The sequence below is a fragment of the Corvus cornix genome, chromosome 14, assembly GCF_000738735.6.
Source record: "Corvus cornix cornix isolate S_Up_H32 chromosome 14, ASM73873v5, whole genome shotgun sequence".
Classification (NCBI taxonomy): domain Eukaryota; kingdom Metazoa; phylum Chordata; class Aves; order Passeriformes; family Corvidae; genus Corvus; species Corvus cornix.
In genome coordinates, this window is record NC_046344.1 from 1868219 (window position 1) to 1893421 (window position 25203).

General features: G+C 43.9%; 1 protein-coding gene, 1 long non-coding RNA gene and 1 other non-coding gene across 3 annotated transcripts; 1 reads left to right on the forward strand and 2 right to left on the reverse strand.

The window, feature by feature from the left end:
• Positions 1-8976: 8976 nt before the first annotated feature.
• LOC104684862 (putative short-chain dehydrogenase/reductase family 42E member 2) lies at positions 8977-20115 on the forward strand. The gene is made up of 11 exons (XM_019281575.3): positions 8977-9874; positions 10409-10504; positions 11481-11538; positions 12115-12233; positions 13311-13386; positions 14838-14920; positions 16156-16293; positions 17276-17341; positions 18006-18069; positions 18725-18798; positions 19372-20115. Exons 1-11 carry the CDS (start codon positions 9653-9655, stop codon positions 19627-19629), a joined length of 1254 nt encoding a protein of 417 aa, XP_019137120.2. The 5' UTR covers positions 8977-9652; the 3' UTR covers positions 19630-20115.
• Positions 18106-25066, reverse strand: LOC109143603. The gene is made up of 3 exons (XR_002043875.2): positions 24852-25066; positions 22151-22289; positions 18106-19104 (listed from the first exon to the last, which is right to left on the reverse strand). It is a non-coding gene; the product is annotated as an uncharacterized LOC109143603 (long non-coding RNA).
• TRNAL-UAG lies at positions 21221-21302 on the reverse strand. The gene has a single exon. It is a non-coding gene; the product is annotated as a tRNA-Leu (tRNA).
• Positions 25067-25203: the final 137 nt, after the last annotated feature.

Sequence of the window (25203 nt, forward strand, 5' to 3'; positions counted from 1 at the left end):
CCAACTGATTATCTCCACTCTGTATTCATTTTGTCTTTTGTTAGCATTTTACAGGATTTTTAAGACCAGTAGACTCTCTCTTATGGAGAGTCTCTCACTAAATCTAAAGAATACGCAGGAGAGCTAACAGCAACCCTGGAAGAATAAAGGTTACAGGTAAAAGACAATACACAGTGACAGGAAAATGCATGAGCAGCCACAATTACCACTGCAGCTTGAGTGAGCAATGATTTGTTTTACTCTGTTTTTTTTTCTTTTCACTAAACAAATATTTCTGTGTGCAGTGAAAGCAGTAGAGTCTGCTTGATTATGGATCTGCAGTTGGAGATTATGCTTCTCCATACAAAGTGAGCTCCCACTGTACATCTTCCTTTACATCTTCCTTCAGTAGGGGCATTTCTCAGCCCTCTCTCCTATTCCTGGCAATTGACAGGAAGCTTAAAGAAGCTCTGTATATATGAGACCTTAATCCAGGTTTGATTAAAACCAGTTCAATTCACGATTTATCACTACAGAGCTGCAGCTGACCCAGCAAGTGCTGCAGGCAGGAGGTACTGTGAAAGCCTTTACTCCCTAGAAATGCAGAATAGAAAACCACAAGTGTAAAGTTACTTCCCAGTGAGAGCATTTTAGCTGCATGCAAACATTCAATTTGGTTCTAAGTTACTTATTTATAAATCTTTCACATTGCTTTTATTGGACTGGTAGCTCAGGATGCATCCCAGATTACACCAACACTTTTAACAAGAGTGCAGGCTCTGACCTTGTTTGGATGATCCTCAGTTAGGACTAACCAAGGAATTCACTGGCTTTGTGGTTTTAAGTCCCTGTGGAGCCCCATCATTTCAGTCCTGTAACACCAAACCTGTGGTTTGTTATTTTGGGTAAGATGCTTTTTACATCACTGTTAAAACAGCACTGATTAACAATAACTGGCTTTTATTATTTCAGCCATCAATTAAGCATGCAGTTACACATCCCTTAAAATAGCCTAACAAAATATATTCAACTTTTGCCAGCCCTCAGACTACCACAACACCAATACAACAAACAACTTTCAGTTGCTTTCCAGCACTCCACAGCACGCTGCATTTTCTTACCTAAACCTCACATGCTTTCTTTTCCCACTCAGCAACCTAGAGCGGTAGTTCTCCCAAATACTCAAATATTGGACTTACTAAGTGTTACTTCATTAGAATGTAAAAGTCTAGGCACAGGACAAAAATTAAAGCTGTGAGCAGAAAAGTAGAACGGAGCTGACCAAGGCAGCCCCTGGAACCATTGATTCTTGTGCATCATCCCTCTTGCCCAATGTCATCCTTTGTTCAGCCAAATGCTTCCTTATTACAGGCAAACTGATCATTGTCACTCCTGGACAGGAAACATCGTGTTGAAGTCCTGCAATGGAAACACTAAGTGCAAAACAATCTTTTCATTCAGTACTTAAGAGGACGAGCCAATAATTCTTATTTATTTCATTAGTGTTTCCAATATTCATTTTAATATCAGCATCAGTGCAGTAACTAGAATTTCCTGTGAATAAAGTAACAGTAATAAAAAAGTTTCCCAGAATATTTTACTACTAATAGACTTGTTCTTCCTTCAAAGTATATCCCACAATAAACCAACAGATGCAAACATAAACTAGGATATTCTTCTGGGATACGAAAATTTCTTCCTGAATATTTCTTTACAGTGCTTCCCTGAACTGCAAGCTTCCCCTTCAATCACAGCCAGTTTTTCAGAATAAACCACAAGTTCAATTTTCAAGAGCAACAAGAAGTTACTGCATGTCCATATTAGCCCACCTTTCAAGAAACACCTCTTCCTCATTCTCAACATCCATCTTCCACATCTTCAGTTTTCTATTCTTCCTCCCTAAATTCCCCATATGAAATAGGTCAGATAAGCAGCCATCCTTGGAGGGTCAAAACATTCAACCCCTTATTTGGTTATAGCTTAATTTGACTTTTCCAACAACAGATGACAATCTGTGAGATCAGACAGTTCCTTCTCGTTGCTGTTGTTTGCTTGTTTCCAAACTAAAGGCAACCACAACAAAACACTCCCATGGTAGAAGTTCCCTTAGAAGTTCCACATTAAATTCACAGTCATGCTCAGACCGTAACATTCACTGAGCAAATGCAAGTGGCAACAAGATGTTGCAGAATGGGTTAAAAATGAGGAGATGAAAGATACTTCAGACTACTACTTGCAGGGAGGGAGGAGGGGGAGATAATCACCTTCAGTTTGCAACTCTTCTTCAAGCATACTTGGTGTAATAAATTTCACTACAGCTACACAGTCCTGAAGTATTTTTACTAATCTGTCAGAAGAATACAATTAGCACCAAAAAGTTTCAAACTACTGAAATTACAGCTTTGATATTCAAATAAAGGATGTGCAGCCCTCTCAGACACAGCAGCTGCAAAGTCGTCTGAAAACACCCTCATCTCATTTGAAATACTCAACGCCCCAGCCGTGCTGCAGTACTGTCAAACCAAACACAGGAAAGGGAACAGAAAATCGGACCCAACAGTGAGTCTGAGTGCAGGTTCATGTGCCTCTTGCTCTCTGCATGTGCCGATCTGCACACCTTTACTGCTGGTGTCAGTAACTGATCTCGGTGCAGCCACCACTGCACTCCCCACTCCCACGCCCTCATTTTCGCTTCCTCTTGCTCTTGAACAGATTCTGAACACTTCACCACTTGTGAGGACTTTTTATAACCCTAAAATTCCACATATTAGAACCTACATTGGAAAAATTATCTACAGGCTTGCTTGGCTTTCTAAGATGATTCTTATGCAACACAAGAAGAAAAAACAAGCCAAAAAAAGAAATCCCCACAGAAATGGTCAACACAGAAATAGCTCCCTCAGTTTAACCACTGATGTAAGCTGCAGCCACAATGGTTTTAAGGATACTGGCGATTTTTCTGCTTCTGTCAACATTATCACATTTGTATTTAGTCCCCCATCCATGTGACCAAAAAAAGTAAATAAATTCTACAATGAAAGGATTACACAGCCTGTAAGCAACAATGTCTTGCTGTAGAACACATCAGAGCTGACACCCCACTTCTCTCCCCAAATGAAGAGCCAGGACAGCTCTGTGAGAACTTCTTTCCCTTCAGTAAGCAGATGCTTTAAAGCTTGTTCGTTTACTTGAAGACTGTTGAAAAAGAGACTCAGAAAAGGCTAACTTAGCGATTTTAATATAAAGCAAGCTTTCACCAAAAGTACTGTACGTCATAACTCTATACCTTTAGACTCTTAAAGACACATTTGTTTTCTCCAACCATTTGTTCACCTTTTCACTGAACTATTCTTTCTTTCCTTGAAATGGTTGATAATACTCTCAAAAGAGAACTATGTAAGTAACTGCAAATTGAGCAGCCTTGCTGCCAGCTTTTTAAGTTTACTTCCATGTGCTTAAGAAATTCATTAAGCTTATTTACCAGCTTTACCTTCTGTAAATATCACAACTGGCTATCAGATTGAAGCATCCCAAGCTAGGAGGATGCACCAATAGGCCCACCTCAGCCTTATGTCACGTAGGAATGAAAATTTCTCATGTCACTGCTAAATGAAATTAAAAAGTACCAAAAAGTGTCAGTTCATTAGCTACCACAGCTCTGGGGAATAAGGCATGGTCCTAACGGTATAGAATAACCTGTGTGAAGTGATTCCATTACCATCAGGAAAAAATGTGAGCGGTAAGGATTGAGGTGAAGTGAGATCACACGAGCATGAAACAGTGCCAAGAGTCTCCAAGTTTTAGGGCTCTCACCTGCACTACTCTTCACTATGAGGCACCTGTATGGGCACTATGTGACAACAGTGTCCCCACACTGTTGGGGGGGCCCACTAAAACCAAGGTAAAACGACTTGCAAGCAGTATCTGCGGAGACGGCTTTCTGTTAAAACAAGAAATTCGTCTGTCCCTCCCAGGGTCCCCTGCCCATGGCCCCGGAGAACCCCTCGATGCCGGGTGTGCCCGCGCTGTCGGGAGGCCCCCGGCGGCCGCGGGGCTGGCACCGGGCACGGACACCTCAACCCGGCGCTATCGCCTTTCGGCCCCTTGGCGAACGCTCCCCGAGCGCACCGCCCGCCCTCGGCGTTCACGGGACGGGGTTCGCTGGGCTCCAGCCCGGCGCCCCGAGTCCTACAGAGGCAAAAGACGGACCGCGACCGCCGCCGGCGCAGCCCCGCCCGCCCAGGGCCGCTCCCCGGCCGGGTCTCCCCAGCCCCGGGCAGAGGCACCTGCGGCCGGGCGGGACCCCGTTCCCTACCCTTGGCACCCCTGGGCCGCGGGTCACGGCTGCTCTCCCGCAGCCCCTCGCTGCCGTTCTCCCTCCCCTCCTCCCTCCCGCAGACACGGACACAGCGGGGCAGCGCTGCGGGGCGGCGGCCCCGCGCCGTGTCCGGACGCGCAGCGCCGGTACCTGTCCCAGGGAGACGCCGCGGCCACGCTGCTCCCGCAGGAAGGACGCGCCGGGCCCGCCCTCGCCTCACAACTTCGGCAACGTCCCCAGCCGGCCCCGGGCAAATCCCGGCACCGGATCCGCGCCCGCCCGCCGGACGGAGCCGGAGCCTCCCCCGCGGCACACGGCAGCGCAGCCGCGCGCAAAACCGGGCGCGGAATGCGGGAGCCGGAGCCTGCTCGAGGCAGCTGCAGCGAAAACCCGGAGCCGGAGCCCTCGGCCTGACACGGTGGCCAGCATCCCCCACTGCCAGATCCCGGCCTCTCCCTCACCTTCCCTGTTGGCCCTGCTTCTGCTGGGGATGCTTCCAGCATGGCAAACGGTTACAGTTGTCCAGTCTAGTCATGACACAGGTGGGGGAAGTCCCAAAACAGGAGGGGAACCAGGTCTGGGCTCAGTTGCAAAAGAATTGGGCACAAGGCCCAGGAGGAAGCAGCACATGAGCCCAGCAGGATGTCCTGACCTGACGCATCCTCACAGCAGTGAGGAGCTCCCCTGGGCTCGGCCTCCTGCTTCCCTCCACTCACAGGAAATTAGATGCCTGCCCAGGCAACTCATGGCTGTACACGTCCTTCTGTCTGTCTGCTTGTACTCAGGGGAACAGTGGCTCTTCTGGGGGAGGGTAACCAGAAGAAAGGGATGAGCAACTCTTATGGTGGGAGAACCTATGAGACACCACAGGCAGCAAGAGACTAAGCTCTGTCCAACCTGGCCTTGGACACTTCCAGGGATCCAGGGGCAGCCACAGCTTCTCTGGGCCTCCTCCCAAGGAGGAATTTCTTCCCTACAAAATGACCTCAGCCATTCCTGCTGGAATCTCCCACATCCAGATGGGCTCCTCTCTGAGGGCTGGTGCTCCAGCTCAGCATTTGTGCTCCTGGTGAGGCTTTATTTCCTGATTTTCACTTACAACAACCTTACTTTAAAATCAGGAAATGATGTTTCTCTGGATAACTGGATGATCCAGCCTTTGCCCTTTACTCATCACATCTGCTGTTTCATTTGTTACTCTGCAACTTTTACTAGGAATATGCGCCATAAATATACATATTACAGTTTTCTTACTTCAGAATTCTTTGAGCTTCTTACTGATATCTAAGCTCTTTCTGTTTATTTCTAAAATACATTCCAGCTCCTCAGCTGAAGCATTAATCAATATTTTGGCTAACTCAGGACCATGACAGGATGGCAAGGACTCCCCACAGTGCATTTCTCAATCCTGGTGAGCTTGGATTTGGAATAACACATATGGATAGCAGCTCTCCAGCCCAGCTCCCTATCTCAAACTTTGCCTTGACAAAAGGAAGGCACTTCCCTCTACCCTGCTGCCCTGCCAGCCCAGCCCCAGCTGAGGTGTCTGCTTGTGCAGAGTCATTGTCCCAGGAGATTACAGCTGAATCCCTGTTAGGGTGAATTTCAACTCTGACTGCTGGATTTGCAGAGATTAACAGCAAAGCACCTTAGCTCTTGCTCTGAGCTGGAGTTTCGCGAGTGCAGAGTTTAAAATTCCAAAGGGGCATGTGATGGTGGTTTTTTCATGAAACTGGACAAGCTGACCACTTAATCACCTTGCACTGTAAACTGACATAAGTTAATTAACTTTACAGGCAAAAAGAGTCTAAGCTGGTGTCAAAGGAGGCTGTGAGAGTTGTTGCAGCTGCTGTCTTCTAAAATCCACATAATCTGCAGCCAGGAAATATCTACAAGTGGTATTTATTTCCTCACTTTAAAGATCACATCTCAATTTCCCCTTCTGCCTCTGAGAAAAACAGCACCATAAGAAAGCCAGAAACAGAGGTTTTTCCTACTGGCCTGCAGGATCCAGCATCACCATATCTAACCCTGGTACACTGGGAGTGCTTTTTGGAAGAACTTTCTTTATGATCACTGTATTTTGATGATTTTAATCCCAGGGGCTTTTATTCAAAGGGAAGATCTCAGTAGGGACTGCTCTGGGAGCTGTGGTAGAACAGAACAAAGGAAAAGGGAGCTACCAAAGGAGAGCAGTGGCAAATAAATGCAATAAGTTTGAACACTTGGTGTGCCTGGATAACTGAGGGGGGGGGGAGAAAGGTTAGAGCAGCCAAGCCAGGAACCCAAAATTCCTGGGGGAAAGAGCAGCATTTCTAATGAAAGCCCTGTTTGTCCTGCAGCTGGAAAACAAAAGCAGGCACTATTTAACATGCAAGACACAGCCTGGCACTCAGAACACCTTCCAGCAACGTGCCTGAGTGTGGCAACTTTGCAGCCCTTGGAAAAGTGTTCAGTGAGGAAGGAACTGTTCTAAATGTACTGTGGTATTGGCTTTTCGCATGTTCCATCATTGTTATGAATGGATTGTGATGGTGGTTTTTTCATGTTCCTTAATGTTAGAAAAGCTTTGCCTGGGTTCTGTAATGTAATGCTGTAGAATGTCTGTAGTTTGGGTGCTCAGTTTGGCAAGGATTGGGGGGGTCTTCACATTCCTGGAAAATCTTATCAGAAGAAAAGAACCCAAAACCAGACGGAATGGAGCCAAGGAAAAAGATAAGACTGATAAGATCATACTCAGCAACTCCAAAGAATTAATGAATGATGCATAACGGTGATGAATACGAAATTAGCGATGTACTTTTAAAGCCTATCTTTTGGATGTAAAGCTGTGCCTTTGGATCTCTGCCGAAGCACCCGGCCATAAACACCCTTTGTGCTGTTATCTCCTAATTGTCCCTTTTATTAAACTTTCCTTAAAATTTTACAAAGATTGAAGCTCGTTTTTCACAGAACCAAGGGCACAGTAAATTTGGGGAACAGCAGGTGGCAATGTCACTGAATCAGCCTGGGGCTGGTTCTACGATCACACCTGGATTTACAGTTTCTGTCATTTTGGACATAAAGTTATTGCCCGGCCACGATTCTACTGCTCAGTGATGCTCCAACAGGACCTGTGAAGATCTTATTTGTGTCATTAAAGAGTCAAACTCACCATGTGGCAAAAATGTCAAGGAAAGCTGGCCCACAGACCAAAACAAAGCTGGTAGGCTACACTGGATGTCAAATGGGACTGGCAAATAATCTCGATTTCAGTTTACTTACAGAAACGCAAACTTAAAAATAAGATAAACACCCCTTAATCTCACAACTACAATCTGAGTTGTTGCTAGTCAAAAATAAGTACTTTGTTGCAGCATATGAACCATTCCAGGTGGAGACAAAATTCAAACTCATTTTAGCATCCTTTCCTTTCATGTTGTAAAACTAAAGAATATCAGCTGTGGTGCTCAGATCTCTCCCGTGGCTGGAGAGCACCATTCAACCAGATCTTAACACCACGTGATTTTAAAGCATTCGTCAATCACATCTTAACCCCCAGGACCAGAAATGCACTTTTCCATCAGTTTTCTTGGCATTATTCAGCTTTTCTCAGGATGAGGCCACTGAGTTTTCCCTCAGACCTGGCTGGCCTCTGTAAGAAAGACAAATCAATGTACTGAAGCTTCAGTACCAGCTGGGAATAGCCATCTCTCTTATTTCTGTGGGTCTTTACTGAGTCTCAGTTTAAGCTGGCTCTTGTTTGATTTACTCCTATTCTAACATAACTGCAGTGTGTCTTTAAGTGATTAAAATTTAATGAACGTTCAGACATGGCACAGGTGTAAGGAAAGAGGTAAACGTGTTCAAAGCTTGACTTCTGCCTGGAATGGGTAACTGAAATTCTGCATCTCCTGACCCTTTTCACACCCTCCCAGGCTCGAATGACCACCGGGAGGCTCAGGTGGAAAGGGACCTTAGCGCTTATTTGTTTATTTGCGCCTCTTTGGATACTCCTGCTGTTTCACAGGTGTCTCAGAAGTTCTGCATCTCTCTGAGCCATGTCCCACCACCGACTGTCCAACCAGTAGGCAGGAAGTGGTGTTTTTTTTCCTGAACAACCTGTTCAACAGGTACCTCAGTGTGGCCGGAGCCCTCGCTACCGACAGGATGCTTTTGAGCAGCAGTCACAGCTGTGTGAAGACACTTGGAGGTAAGAACCACCATAGGACGCTGTGGGATCCCTGGGACGCTCTGGCAACCCAGGAATACCGTGACATGCTGTGGGATCCCCAGGACGCTGTGGGCTACCAGGACGCCGTGTGACGAGCAGAATCCCAGGGATGCTGTGGGACGAGCAGTATCTCAGGAAAGTTGGCAATCCTAAAGCTGCTGCCAGATGAGTGGGACCCACGGGTGCTGTGGGAGCCTGGGGATGCGGCGGGATGTCAGAGATGCTGCGGGGTGAGCGGGCGCCGGGGATGCTGCGGGGCCGCTGCGGGGCTGTTGGCGGGGCCGGGCCGGACGCTGCTGCCCGGAGCGGCTCCCGCGGCCGCTGCCCGCGCCGGCCCCGGCGGCCCCGGGCCACAACGGCCACAACGGCGGCGGCCGCGGGAGCCGCCCGGGGCCGCGGGGACGGGCGGGGGCCCGGCCCGAGCACGAGTCCCTGCGCTGCCGCCCGGCCGATTTGCAAGTGAGATGCAGAGAGCCCTGGCGGGACTCGGGTGGCTTTGAATGTTTAATTGCGGCCGGGGCACGGACGGGGGGGTGTCGGAAAGAGTCGGTAGTCACAGCCTCTGAAATGTCCTGACTGCCGGTGAGGAACCCCTGGAAGGGCAAGAACTCCCATGTTCAGGAAATAAGTGATTCACTATCATTTTTTTGTTAATGCAGTTATTAACCTTTTCTATAGCACAGCAGCTATTTTATTCGAGTTCCCCTCAAAAGCAAGGGATTTGATAGCCTTGTTCTCTGACACACCTTCTAAAGTTATAACATAAGGATCCAGGCATCCCTCTTCCCTTCTGAAATCGTCATCTATCTCAACTCCAGCACTGCCAGTGATAACAACTCAGCATATTCTTAATTTATGTTCAGCTGCTGGTACTTAGAAAGAAGCTGGAAATACCACTTCTGTCAGACGTCTGCCTTGGCAGTAAACTGGGGACTGTAAATTCTGTTTTGCTTTTGTCTTTATCTCTCTTAAACAGGTTGCATTAAAGTCAGATTTTGCTGCTGTGAATAGATCTTGTTAACATGAAATTCCCTGAAATTGTCTGCATCCAGGAGTGCTATGGAGCAATTTTCACCATGTAGGAGGAATTGTTGCATGTATCTGGTAGTGCCAGGCAGTATTTCATTGACACAAAACTTACAATGAGTGTAGTAGCAACACCCTCTCGCGGAATCTCTGACTGCAAATGGAACAGAAATGCTGGAGCACACAATAAAATCCATATGAGAGCCGTGGTGACAGGAGGTGGTGGCTATTGTGGATACAAGCTGGGATGTGCTCTTGCCAACATAGGAGCTTCTGTTGTTCTGTGTGACATACACAAGCCTATGTGGCTGATTCCCAATGGAGTGGCGTGGATCCAGGTATGATAAATAATATTTTCCGAACAGTCAAAGTTATTGCATTTTCCATAATGCCTTTTCTGCAATGTCTTACTAGTTTTCACAGAATCCAAATACCTAATTGCCAATAATTTCAAATTTCAGTAACCTTTTTAACTGCATGAATATCCCACATGAGTTTTGGTGAATGGATTTTAGTATATCTGAAATCAAGAAACCAGCAAAACCTGTAATGAACAGAGCAGTTTCACTCCTGACTCCTGAGGATCCTGCCCTCGTGTAGGCCTTAGTTTAACCACCTGTAGAATAAACACTGGAGTACTGTGAACCTTAATGAATGTCTTTAAAGTCCTTTGGGTTGTATGGAAGACATGTATAATTATCAGCAAGTACTGAGGTATGCCCAGTTTTGAGTTTTGAGTCCCAGGACATACAGCAAGTACAGTTCTATATATGCATTATATATATGGATTCCCTCTGTGCTAACCCACTGTATGACAAATGCTCACCTGCAGCTTTGATTTCAAATCAAATGTCTTTTCTTATGTATTACAGACAGATATCAGGGATTACAATGCCATACTTGCAGCCTGTGAAGGGGCCGACTGTGTGTTTCATGTAGCTTCATATGGAATGTCAGGAACAGAGCAAGTGAGTCCACATAGTTTTGGTTTTTTCTGTGTGACTGCCCACACTGAGGGTGAGAGACTTGATGCTGTAACACTGTATGACAGATTTTCTCTCTTATTGCCCTGGCATTTTGGTAAATTGCTCTGTGCAAAGTGGAGTGCCAGCTGCAAGCAGGCTGCTTGCAGAGTGATTTCCTCTCCATTAGAGGCTCCACCTGGGAAGGTGTTTGAGATGGAAATGGCATTGAAAAGTTCTGAAATGTTGTGAAGATAAAAGAAAGGACAAGGGAGGCTGGTTCCCTCCGAAACCCTGATCCTTCCCTAAACCTTCACAGGTTTAAGGTGTAAGGTCACTTGGAAGAATAAAACCTGAACTAAATTATAAATTATTTCATATATCTGAATTATAACAATAACAGCATTTCAAGTCTTTAATTGTTTGCCATTGGGTAAAAAGCTGCAAGGATGCACTTGATGTAGGACTTGGAGTCACAGTTTTATAATTAGAGTTACAAGCACACGCATACACACACACAAACAAACACAACCCTTTCTTACCTTTTTTAATAAGAGGAACTTCAGTAATTACCCTGTCTGGATAGAACAGCTCACTCATTGTTTGCCACTGAGCAATGCATAATTGGAATTGCTCTGGTTAGAGGCAACTGGTCACTGAAGTGCTACTGAAACACAGATATTTAACATACTGCTGCAAGATATATAATAACTAGGCATATATTTTTAGAAGCACCACAATTCTCTTTGCTTCAAGCAAACTACTCTGTAAAAATACAAGAAAAATACAGGTATAATTTAAAAATAATGATTAGAGTGATGATTAGTAATTCAGACTAGTGATTAGTCTGAAACAGCAGTCTAAATTACATTTTTAATAATTAAAGCACTAAATTATGTTTATTTGGGAATATTTATAACATCCCCCATTGAATTTAATATGTATTATTATTTTTAAATGCACAATTTCTTTCTTTTCTTAGTTGCATAAAGAAGAGATTGAATCTGTAAACATTAACGGGACAAGATTCATCCTTAATGGTAGGTATTTAACTGTGCCATTAGGTGTTAGTACAGCATATCAAATATCATATACCATTTAGAGAAAGCCAGTTAGCCTTTTTGGCACACTCTATTTGTTACCAACTACTTTACATTATTGGCAGAAGATGAGGAAACACATCACAGGGGGGGATATGCTCAATCCTGCCATGAAGCGTGATATGAGAGCCAGCACTGTAGTTACTACTTCAGCTTTTCAACACCTTGTTTGACTGATGTGGGAATCTGTATCCATGTAAGGAGTTAACCAATTCCCTGTGTATCTTGTAGCAGCTAACCTGGTTGCTAATACCTTGTGCACAGGCAATGGGCAGCCCTTGAAGCAGAAGGACTTCTGCCCTGATGCCCAGCTCAGCATGTGCCAGAGAGTAAAGCACTTGCTTCTACACTGATGTCTTCCCTTTAAATATGCTACACTTTGCATTTCAACTCACCCAGTCACAGAATGGAAGCATTTTCTCTTTTAAGATTTGACACTTTCTTAGAAAAAACATCACACAAACTTTTTCCCCATATAATTTTCCAGTCATTAATTGACTTTCTACATTGCTACAGCCTGCAAACAACAAAACATCCCTCGGCTGATCTACACCAGCTCAGTGAATGTGGTGTTTGGAGGGCTTCCTATTGAAGACGGGGATGAGGAATCTTTGCAATATTTCCCAATTGACAAGGTATTTTGTTGTAGTGTATTTTCAAATTTCCTCTTTGTTTACTTTCGTGTTTCTGAAAAAGCCTGGAATTTTTATGACAGTGTTTTGCCAGATGCCAGAATCCAGGCACAAGAAAGGCCAGGTGGGATGAGAGTTTGAGCAACCTGACCCTGCCCATGGAAGAGCAGTTTGGAATGAGATGATCTCTGAAGTCCCTTCCAACCCAAATCATTCTGTGATTCTATGAAAGAAAAAAGAAAACTCTTTACACTCTTTGAAGATACTATTCACAACCTTGGCACATCAGTTTTATATACCTCAAAGTATATATTTCTTTGTTTTCCTATTAAGGCCTTGATTTTGGAAAATAACTTGCACAATGTATGTCACATTAACATCAGGGATATTCCACCTGGACATGAGGATTGTGTTATATGGCTTCGTTTCTCTTTAGCTATTTATTATCAATATGATTTTTTTGGTTTTCCCTGATTGAGGATGACATATATTGAATGTAGAGCTGATCTAGAAAAGCAGCCTATTTTTATATGGTTTTATTGCATTTAATTAAAAAAGAGAAAGTACTTCTGGCTGCTTTGCACACACAGTTGTTTTTTGTGTGCCTCTTCTCTCCATCAAGTACTTCACAGTCTTTCAAGAAGTAGAGATGGAGAGAAAATATTAATAATATTTTTAATAACATTTTGAATAACATTTTTTCTGGGACAATGCCACATCGAAGTGGACAGGATACTTCAGACCAAGTGTAATGACTTCAAAACTTGGCTTTTGACTTTTCCGTTACCTGAAGAAATCCAGATTACAAAGTAGTGATCAATTACATTCCTGGCAGCATTCAAAGCATACATATATTTATTGCTTCTCAAATGTGCTGAAATTAATTAAACAGATTTGCATACACAAAAATGCTTCCTTACTCTAGAAATATTCATGTTTTACCCCGAACCTAGTACCCCACAACTTCTGTATTTTGAGGTATTTGTTGCCATCTGCTAAGTAAAGACTAGTGAAGAAGAGATGCCTCTCTGCCCTGTCATTTCAGGAACAGATACAAATATTTTTGCTTTTTCTCTGTAGCTCGTTGACCATTATTCCAGAACCAAATCAATTGCAGAACAAATGATACTAGCAGCTAATGGATCTCCACTAGCAGGTACGTTTGTCTGAGCATGAATTCATAGTAGAAGTTACTACTCCTCTTCTTGTTCATCCCCAAAATCCTGTGTCCTGTATCAATCCTTAGTAGACAAGATTGCCCAGCAGTTATGAAATTAACTCACCAAGCCTCTCTCACAAACAAAAGTATTTTCACTTAAAAGTTACTTTTAATTGGTTTTAAGTTCCCACAATGTCTGTAAAGGGTTTTAGCATGGTAGCAGTAAGTTCAGTATGTTAATAAAAAATAATAAGAAAGCTATAAATTAAACAAAACCAAGTGTTTAATGTCACTGTCTCATGCAACATAAGTAAAACATGAATGCTGATTCAATTGTTACGTACCACACACCCCCTCAAGTTATATATTAAAATCTGAAATAGCCACCTGAGCCTAGAGCCTGGAATTATTTATTAGTGCTTCCCAAAGTTTTCCATGCTGAAGAAGCCAGTTATACACTTGAATACTTAAGCTCACCTGTGAGATACTATAACTGCCAGTGCAAAACAAATTAATGTAAAGTGCAACATGATTCTATGTGACCAAGTGATACTGAGCTAAATTTAGCTGTGGACAACTTACAGGAAAGACTTTTCACTTGATACTTGCAGAGGGCTATAAGAGGTAGAAAGTCCATGATGGGAACTCCATCCCAACAAAATTATTTGGTTTAAAATAAGAAAGGGGTTTTTTTTTTCTCTTTTATTTCCTTAGCAGCACTTCACATCAAAGCCCCTCCTAATTTTGGGACCAATACACATTTCTGCATTTGTCAATGAAATTAGAACCACTCAGTGTTCCAAACATCCCATTTTGATCCTGTGCCATAGCAAGACTGAGTATTTTATATGTTTACAAGTACTATTAAGAACAGTTATTAGCAGGTGATGGAATAGCCAACTGATGTACTTGGGAAGATTGGACTTTTATGATCCCACTGAAATTGTCAAGAGCTTCTACCTCCCTCCACTGGGAGCTGCACCTGCTGTTGAAGGAACATTTCAGCTCTACCTTGTACTGCTAACAAGTCACTGCTTCCCATCAATAGTTTTGTGTGGCATTAGTTGGTTTCATTCCACTATCCAATATATTTTCAAATAATCTGCTCACTTCAGCAAACTCATCACCACAGTTGGCACATGCATTCACTGCTCTGGCACAGGGACAAGGGACTGATCAGAAAGTGATTTTTAACTATCTGGTATTTTCTAGCAACACACCTATGCTTGCAAGACTTCTTTGAATCTTATCTTGCTGTTTTGCATGCTCTGATTCTCCCAATTTAATATCCAACTACTAATGCAGAACCTTTTGGTATGTATTGTTTTTTAAGGTTGTGAAATGAATTTATTTCAGAGTAAGTTCTGCTGCCACAGCCTTTGGTTCATCCAAACATATAATGTAGTCATGTGAAGCTCTCTTAAGAATGGTCTTATCCCATGTTCTAGGAGGTGGAATACTCCATACGTGTGTTCTTCGCCCACCAGGAATCTATGGACCAGAAGAGCAGAGACACTTGCCAAGGCTAGCAGTATGTCATCTGAATTTTTTAACCAGCAGAGTTTTCTATGATATGGATAAAAAGCTGAAAGGAGCATCACTTATTTTTATTATAAATTGACTGGTCTTACTGGGTAGCAATTCAACAATTCAATTGTCTGCTGAGGATATTATAACTTTTTTTAACAAGCATTATATCTGTAAAGAGTGTAGATTTAAAAAGCCTTTTTTTTTTAAAATACGAACACATGAAAATCCAGCTTTATAATGTAATGATTACTGTAAGATTCAGGCCAATCCATGATATTTCAAATGTCTGTTTACATGCAACTTACACCAAATGGTTTAAAATACTAATGAAAAGGGATACAGCAAAATATCTTATTTCCACTCTCAACTATTAACAGCTTTCACTGTCCAATGAAGCAGGTTCCAGAGCTGGAAGCACCCTCTGGTACAACAGGTTACTGAAGGGCAGCAGCTGAGGTGTTCACATTTTGCTCTTTTTTACTGGCTTTTAAACTGCAAGGCCAACAGATGATGTTTGGAACATGATCCCTGTAGAATTCTGTGAGCCAGTTATTTTAAAAGAATTAGCGTAATACAAAGTTATGCACAGCTTTCAGGAAATTACAGATTCAAGTTGACCACATAATAAGTATTTTTGGTTTGTGGCCGAGGTAGGAAATTATACTAGTCAGCTAAAACATACTTTATCATCTTGTAAATAATTTTAAGAATGCAAAATGTCATTTCAGTTAAATCTGAGATGGGTTTTTTAGCCCCTTTAAAAAAATATAATATTTTTAAATGTCTATTTGATTTTGAGCTTATTTGTTTTGAGCCAATTTTAAGGCCTTATGCAACTGTCATGTTTTGCAGTTTCTAAAATTCACCTATTTAATGAAAATGACACTTTCCTTCCAGCCAAAGTGTACCTTCCAGTTTTTCCTAGCCAAAGATATTTGATAAATTTGATACAATTTAGTGAATACTTTTGATCCACTTAGAAGTGTATCTTACCTTTCCATACAATATTTTACTTATCCCTAGAACAGACTTGTATTTTTTGTAAGTTCAGGACATATTGCAATACATTTTTTGACATTTTCTCATGAGAAGTTCTCTTGAATATTTTTAATTGATTCATGTATTTTATTTTTTTTTTTTAAGTAGAGATAAACCTACATTTATCTGGACAAGAAAGTGCACTTTAGCTCATTCTAAAACCCATTTTGCTTTGGTTTAATGTTTGTTTGTCTACAGAAGATTATTGAGAGAAGGCTACTTAGCTTCAAGTTTGGGGACCCTACTGTTAAAATGAACTGGATACATGTTGAGAATTTTGTACAAGCTCATATTCTGGCTGCTGAAGCTCTCACCCCTGAAAAGAGCTACATAGCTGTAAGTACACAGTAAAAGCACCACAGATTTCATGTGTCAGTGGATCCTGCCACTGTATCCTGTGCTGTAGTAACCAGTGCAGTAATCAGTGTTACTGTCCTTCAGCTTACGTTGTTGTCTGTGTTTTCAGCTGATAAATGTGCTACAAGCAATGTGGGATGGGGCACAGTGTTAGCTGTTGGTGTTGGTTCAGAGATGGAATATTCAGTTCTGTAAGAATAGCTCCATCTTTGCATTTTTAAAATTTAATATCTGTCATTTCTGAAAGATGAGCAAAGAATGTTTGCCATGTTGGAAATGAAACTGCAAGTTCAGGCAGATTCATCCCATTCCCCTGTACAGGTCCAGATTTAATGTCCTGAACTGTGATGGTCAGTTCTTCCCATACCGTGTGCCAACAGAGGCACATTTCATTTGGGTTCATTGCTTTCAAAACCAGTTACAACTGTTCTCCTCCTTGTAAATCAGGTTTTTATTCACCTGAAGCACTGCCCTGAGAGTAAATTAGAAAGAGTTTCAAAGTAGATTAAACTACTTTTTCTAAAAGCAAAAGGAAAGCAGGAACGTAGACCTTGGCTACACAGGGGTCTTCTGGATTCCAGTGAGCCTTAACTAGACCCAGAGCAGAACGTGTTCCACCCTCTGGTGAACACCTGCCAGCAGCACCAGGAGATCCAGCACCACCTCCAGTGGTGTCTCTGCACAGTCAGTACAGCCACTCTGAACAGGCACAACTATAATAAATCATTTACTCCAAGGCATGTTAATCACACAAACCATTTGGTCACCAATTTCTTTGCACACAACAGTGCAACTGATTGAAACACAAGCAGAGAGTTTGTGACCTGTGTGTGCATCCACTCGTACTTGGTATTGCTGTGTTATTTTTAAGCTATTCATAAGGAGTGAGATAAAGAAAAAGAAGTGAATATATATGCAGTATTATTTTTGCTGACTTATCTCTTCTTTACCTCTTTAACAGAGTGGCCAGGTGTATTTCATTCACGATGGCGAAAAATCCAACCTTTTTGAATGGTTAACTCCACTTGTATGTGCAATATTAATCTTCAAATACATCAATTTCTTGAACTGTATGCAACTCCAGCTTTTGTGTGCATGTTACATTTCGTATGTTTGCTTTGGGTGTGAGTTCCACATGGAACTCTCTGAATGTGGGTTTAATTCCTGCTTGAATTTCAGTGTGATCAGCACTGTAACAAAGCTCACCCAAAATACTACATTAAAGCAAATGTCTTCCCTGAGGCCAAAGGACCATTTACACCAGCACCCTATCCTGAGCTGTTATTGGCTTCATTTTTGGGGCATGCAGATGGGAATAATAGGTACTTTGGGTGGGCAAAAAATATGTCTTAAGTATTCAACTATTCATTCGTTTCAAAATACCATTTAATTGTTAATGATAGGCTCAAAATCCTAAACATGTCATGATGTTAAATTAGGTATCAGCCCACCATGACATTTCAAGTAATTATTATAATTTTTTTTCCTTCTTTTAAGACTGACATTTGAAAATGACATAGTGTCTGTGGGTGACATTTAACTGGAATCCCCTTAAAAATTAAAAATAGTAAGAGCAATGATTATTTTTTCTCTTTTAACAGTAAATATTTCCACAAATATCTTCTATAGAGAAACTTTAAAACTTGTTTGAAGTTTCTCGGGTTTTTCATTTTTTTTTAAATTTTTTTCAGTTTGAAAGATTAGGTTGCAGTAAGCCATGGATACGTATTCCTACTTCCTTCGTTTATGCATCAGGTAAATTTTATCAACATTTCTCTTTCCTGTCCATGCTACCCTCATTCCTCTGTAATATAATATTGTTGTATTTCATTTGCCCACAATTTTTATTTTCATGTATAAAAAGAATATGCTGTGGGCTCACCTAGTGTTCAGCAGGGTGAAATTCAGCTCTGTGCAGTATGTTGAAACCAGAATGATCTCTTATTCAAGTTCCACTAAAACAAGTTTTATGTAGGACCTAACAGATTTATAACTTTGTGGAGTTAATTATAAAAAAAGTTAAATGTAAAATTCCATGACTTTATGAAATATGCTGAAGAATATCTGCTTTGCTGCATGGGTAAATGTCTTGTTCTCTCTAGAATCAAATCCCCTGTGCAGCTCAGACAGAATCCAACTGAGTTCTCTGTCACCATATTTTCTAGGAAGCCACATGACCTTTTCAGTGGATCTGTGCCCAACCATACAAACCCTTTTCCCACAAGCACGATAATTAAAATTAAATCCAGCCCCTTGTGAGCAAGTAGTCTTGATGGTGTTAGTAAGGGTGCCCCAAGCTCTCGGGTCTGTGATTATCCTTCACGAGCATTTACAGTGTGAGATTTGTCACAATCATAATGGCAAAGCAACTTACTGTTCTTACCTCAAGTAGAAATCTTTTATTATGCAGCCACATTCATGGAACACCTTCATTCGATTCTGAGACCATTTGTTGACCTGCCCCCACTGCTGACCAGAAATGAGGTAAAGTCTGTGCTTGTAAACTCCCCTTAATTCTCACGGGATCCATACATGTTAATATGAGAGAGACTTTTAAGATTAAGTTGGTAGAAAATAAAATTCACCCAGCGTTACTTCAGCCTCCAGTTTCCAAGGCAAATACATGCCTTGTGTACAATTTAGGCAACGTATTCTGCTTGTTGCCATGATTTTGGAAAAGAGCTTTATGCTTCCAATCTGGGAGGGGCTTCTTCAGCTCCTCTCTTCCAAGGGCCAGTATCCTGCATGGCTTGGCTGGGCCTTTAGGCTTTGATGTGCCTCTTTGAGTACCTAAGCAAGAGAACAACAGCAGAACATTTTTTGTGGATGTTTACAGATTCTACTTTGCATCTTTTAATGCCTCTTTGTCCTTTCAAGAATCTCCTTTTGAGTGGACAATTTTAAAAATAATGTGTGCGATACTCATAGGACGTTGGTATAACGTTGTGGGGTTTTTATATTTTATGTTTCCTTTAACTGTGTCTTTGCTACCATTTACAGTTTGTTCCAGTTGCCTGTGTATTCATAGCTTTCTATGTTGACTCTTTTGCCCTGTAGGTACAGAACATTTCTGTAACTCACACATTTCGAATAGACAAGGCACGGACTCAGCTGGGGTACCACCCACTGAAGTATGACTTCGCTGATTCTGTGGACCACTACATTAAATCCAGACCACAACCCTCGAATTATTACCTCTTCCTCAATATTTTGCTTACTTTAATTGTTACTTTAGTTTTGTTTTTTCTTTCTTTAAGACTTGATAGCCTTTCAGTTTTGCATTTTTTTAAAGAAAGACGACACGGACCTGCATAAACTGCACAGTCACAGTACTGCCACTCGGATAATTCTAACCTCCACAATAGTTACTGGCAGCTACTTTTAAATTTACAAACAAAATCATAACAGATCAGTGGCTGGACCTGAGAAATTAAAATACAGTAAAGAATAATTGCCAAATCACCGAAACACAACTAGAGTCAAGATTGTTGCGTCTATTTCAACCCAAAACTTTCCAAATTGATTGCTGAAGTAAATGAGAACCTGCAGAAAGAACAAGAGCTGCAGACAGCCTGCAGTGCTTCACCAGTGAAGAAAAATGGCTGAAATGAGGAGAAAGACTGACCACAGCTTCTGTCATGACTCACTACCTTGGGGAACAGAGGAACAAGCAAAGGGACAGACAGAACAGATTACTGCAAATAACACACACCAGGCCTACAGAGACTTCACATAGTGTGATTTTGTGAATTAGCTCTATCACCGCATCTGAGGGAAAATAAAAGTGTACTTGAAACATTGCCGAAGTCCATGCTGTGCTTCTGCACAATGTCCCAGAACTGCTCCCTGCCCTGCCCCTGGTGCAGAGCTAGGGGCTACAGGCTGGTAGGGTTTTTCACGGGTCAAAACTGGGTATTTTAGTTAAATTGGAAGTTACATTAGTAAGCTACATTAGTTAAGTGTATTTATGTCACAGTAGAGGAATCTGCCACTATGGGTTGCACAGATCTTTGTATAGCTTCCTTCACCTCCTGTAGTTAGGGGTAACAACTAACACAGTTCAGTTGCTCCTCAGCTGAACTTAAAGCACCAAATTTCTGAAGTACAGCAGCTGTACTGAGCAAATCCCTGCAGCAGCTAAAGTGAACAATGTGCTTTTCAAATTACTGTTCAGCTACAATGGACCTAAAAGCACGGTCAGGGAGGCTCTGGCTCCTTCCCATCCACTACTCACAGTGGGAATTTATCAGAGAAATCTCCTTCCCATCTGCACCTTTCCAACATGGAGAAGGAACAACCAGGAGCAGGATGCAAACAGTAAGAGAGCTTGGGAAAGGACTAGGGATGAGAGCTTGAGAAATCATGGTCTGGGGTGGAGTGATCATGGACGGAAAGGACTAAGGATGAGAGCTTGAGAAATCATGGTCTGGGGTGGAGTGATCATGGACGGAAAGGACTAAGGATGAGAGCTTGAGAAATCATGGTCTGGGGTGGAGTGATCATGGACGGATTTGAGAATTCCGGAGAAGGTGCCAACACTGGCACCTCCCCTCAGTCCAGGGCAGGCGCAAAGCCCAAGTACCAGGCCCGCAGGTCGGGGTGCTGTAACCCAAAAGTGCGGCAGAAAGGCAGAACCACTGAAAATTACAGTGTTTCTCGTTTTATTCTTAAAGCAAGAGGCTCACACCGTGGATAATCCCTTTTCCCTAGCACATATCACAACTTCTATTATTGATTTTAAAGAATGAGATCTCCAAGCCCCGCACCACCGCCCCGCGGGCGGAGTGTCCGGCCCGTTCAGCGACGGTCTCACCGTGCCGGCCCCGGGCCCTCCCCGCCGGCGGCTCCCGCGTTCCCGCTGTGCGGGCGACGAAAAGGAGCCGCCGCGGCGGGGACAAAACAAGCTTGGCAGCGGTGGGATTCGAACCCACGCCATCGAAATGACTGGAGCCTAAATCCAGCGCCTTAGACCACTCGGCCACGCTACCGCCTGGCTCCTCAGCCCCCCGCCAGGCCTCTTTCACGGGGCAGCGCCGCCGTTCTCCCCCTCTATCTCTGTACGTTGCCCACCCGTGTCGCGGTACCACACCGCCTGCAGCGCCCGCCGCGCTCCGGGAACGCCGCTGCTGCCGTCGGCCCAGGCCCGGCGCTCTCTGTGCCCGCGGCTGCGGCGGCGCCGCCGAGCCCGGCCTAGCGCAGTCCCTGCTCCCGCCCGACAGGTGGCGCCGCGGCCCCGCGCCCGGGCTCGCAGCGTGGCTGCGGCTCCCTCGCTCGGGCTGGGCCAGACCTTGAGCCTCGGCCCCGTCTTCCAGGGGCTCCGGCTGCGGGGCCGTGCCTCGGGGCACTTTGTCCGCGGCAGGCCCAGGCCAGCATCTCGGCAAAGCGCTGCCGTGCGGACTGTGCCCCACAGCAAGTGCACCGGTGGCGGATCAGCTCCAGCTGCTCCTCGGGAGGGCTTTGCGCACGGATCTGCAGCCCCAGCGATGGCTGTGCCGTGGACACGCAGGCTCGAGGGCAGGCCTTGGCCGGTCCCTTGGCAGCCTCGATAGCAGGTCTGCACACAGCTCCCAGCCGTGAAAAGGGTCCGTCCTGCCCCGTATCAGGCACCCGCTGCCTTCCCTGCCCACCAGAGCACATGTGCAGCCCAAGAGCTGCCAGCTCGCTGCGAGGCCAGTGACCTTCCCAGGCAGCTGCTCACTTGGCATTGCAGTGTGTCCTCAGCTGAACCATTCCCACCCAACACGGGAGGCCCCGGCTGCCTTTATCTCGCTGGCAGCTGGTGGCCGGGGCTGCCTGGACACAGACTGTCGTCCTGCTGCATTGGTGCCTCGCTTACCTGCTGCCACTGAGCTCAGGCACGGTGTGAGCACGTGCTTTTCCTGTCCACCTCAATGAGAGAGCTGGGTTTGGCATCCAGAGCCAGATTCAGGCTGTCACTGGTGAGTAGAAAGATGAATTCTCATGTTCTGGGAGGCCTGCAGGAGAAATTTGTATAATTACTTTGTGGACAGAGCTAAAAATATCAATACTAAATGCCATGCAATTAAAACAATATGGAAAAATTATGTCTACCATTGCCCTTCTTCCTGTAGAAAGTCATGCACTGGTGGCTCCAGGAAATTCAAGGTATGTTACATGCACCTGCCATATGGCTGGAGTGAGGTTTGTGACCAACTTGATTTACCTTGTAAGAGCAGATTGTTATAGGAGTATGAGGGCACAAATTGTCAGGGAATTGATTGATTTAAAGGCAAGTTTTAAATCTGCAGATTTAAATGAACGCAGAATAAAATTGCTCCAAAAGTTAGTATCATGTGGGGTATGCTCTTCTTTTTCCTTCCAAAAACCACAGTTCCCTAGAGCAATGATTTCTAAAGGGAACCTTATTTAAAATGAGCATGCTGAAACTTTACAAGCTACAGTGCTCTTGGAAAAAAAAATACATGCAGTGCTGAACATACTCAGTGGAAGAATAACGTACTAGACTAGCAGGTCACTAATTTCCTTAATTTTTAATATTTTCAAACAAAACAAAAAAGGGAATAGAACTCTTTAAGTGTAAAGGATGTAACACATAATGTATAAATAGCAAACTAAAACTGGAAGATACAGCATGTCTGGGCCTATACCTGATTTCAACATGTCCTTAGTTTTTCATCATCACTGATTGTTCTTTTAAGAAAATGTTATAGAGAAGAAAAGCCCGAGGCTTAAACCTGGGAATAAGTACACCCTTGCACCAGGGTAGCAGAACTGGCTTATGTAAAAGCATGAGAAATGTGTAGCTTGAGACTAGAGCAGAATGCTCTCCAGGAGGATTTATGGCACAAGACAGCTGTGTGCCACTGGGTTCCTTTTAGTTCAAAACAATGCCGAGTATTTTGTGTCCAGAGAAGGGAAACAGAGCTGGTGAAGGGTCTAGAGGGTAAGTCCTGTGACGAGCAGCTGAAGGAGCTGGGGGTGTTTAGCCTTGAGAAAAGGAGGCTCTCTGCAACTACCTGAAAGGAGGTTGTGGCAAGGTGGGGACCAGTCTCTCCTCCCAAGTAACAAGACAAAAGGAAATGGCCCCATGCTGCATTGGGGGAGTTCAGGTTGGATATTAGAAAAAATGTCTTCACTGAAAGAGAGGATTAAGCATTGGAACAGGCTGCCTAGGGAAGTGGCAGAGTCACCATCCCTGGAAGTGGTCAAAAAACAAGCAGATGTGGCACTTTGTGATACAGTCTAGTGGGTATGGTGGGATTCAGTGGAAGGTTGCTCTTAACCTTGGAGGTCTTTTGCAGCCTTAATGATTCCATGATTTGCCTGAGTTTAAAACGAGCTACTCTCATGACATGTTCAGTTGTGCTCATGTATCACACCAGCTACAGCATTCCACAGTTATCAGTAGCCTACCATGGCAGGTGGTGATTTTTTAATCGTTATCAACACATTCTCACAGTGGGAACCAGACACCTGGCTTCTCCTAGGCCTTCAGAATTCATTTGATAAGTCTGTGCTCCTCCCAGGCCCTGCCATGAAGCATCCCAACATCAGCTCTGCTGGGTGCTGCTCTCCTCAGGGTGCTCAGCTGGGCTGACAGCAGAATGAGAAATGAGGAGATGCCGGTTCTGGTGCTCATGGGGCAAAAGTGCACAGTTATTGATAATTGCTAATATTTACCACAGTGATATGCAGCTGGGAGATGAACAGGATCTCAAGAGTTTTTCTGCACAATCACTAACATCGCAAACGTGTTTTGAGTTTAAACTCTGCACGAATTTGAGAAAAAATATGCCCTTAGGAAACAGCTTTAAACGGGGGCTCAGTCAAGTGTCTGCTTGACATTCTCTAACGAGGGCTGCACCCTCAGCATGGTGCTGAAAATTAGTGACAAAATTACAGGTACCCTCAAATTGCAGGTGGTGTTCCTGCACGTGCGTGCTGCTCCCTCCAGTCCTCATGCTGGGACACAGTTTAATTTATGTAAGTAATGCTGGTGGCAGGCGGGTTTTCCTGGCAGAGAGTCAGAGCATCTGTTCTGTGTTTTTAATTAAACATTGGTAATCTTCCTTCTGAAAATTATCTCAGCACGAGCATTGCAGCAGTGTTTTTCTGCTCTCTTCAGAGAACATAGGGATTGTGCATTTTTCTGTCTGTGATGCTGCAAGAGACCATCCATCTGTCACAAAGGACGTACGCACATCTTCCAGTCTCTGTAACACCTACTCATGGTAAAAAGCACTAATGAGAATTATTTACACGAATAAGGGATTGAACAACAGTAAAAAAGGCAGACTCTTTGTAGACTGCCAAGTAATACAATTAAGCCAGAACCTATTTACATTAATTTCCATGTAACTCATGAAGGGATAAGGAGTTTTGTTTAAATTTTCCACAAATTGTAGCTTGAAGAAAAGCTTAAACATGAGCATTTTCAACCCAGAAAGCCTGTGTTTTAGGAAAAATGCAAATGTGGGTGCTTTGAGGAAATGTAGTCTTCAGAACGTGAAATCTGCTGCATAATCCTACTATTTAATTTAGCTGAAAAGACCAACCTGAAGTGCAGGCAGGCCCCGTGGTCACTGCCCACGTCTGCTCCCTGGGCCGTCTCTCGGGGCTGGGATCTTCGGGGGTCTGCCGTGCAGCGAGTGCTTCCCATGGGAGCACCTGCCCCAGGACACCCCCTCCTTTCAGCTCCACACCCAACGGGAACAGAAATGAAAGCAAATTTGGATGGCGCTCCTGTGAGCAGCGCCCTGGAGACCTGCACACCCGCTCTCCTTCCTGCCCCCACCCGCCCCGGGATTCCCTCATCGCTAACACCTAACGGTATTAGCTGGGGGTTCTGCTCAGATTTTCATCGGTTTTCTCACTGGAATAAAGCACCTGGCAGGCTTCCCGCGCCGC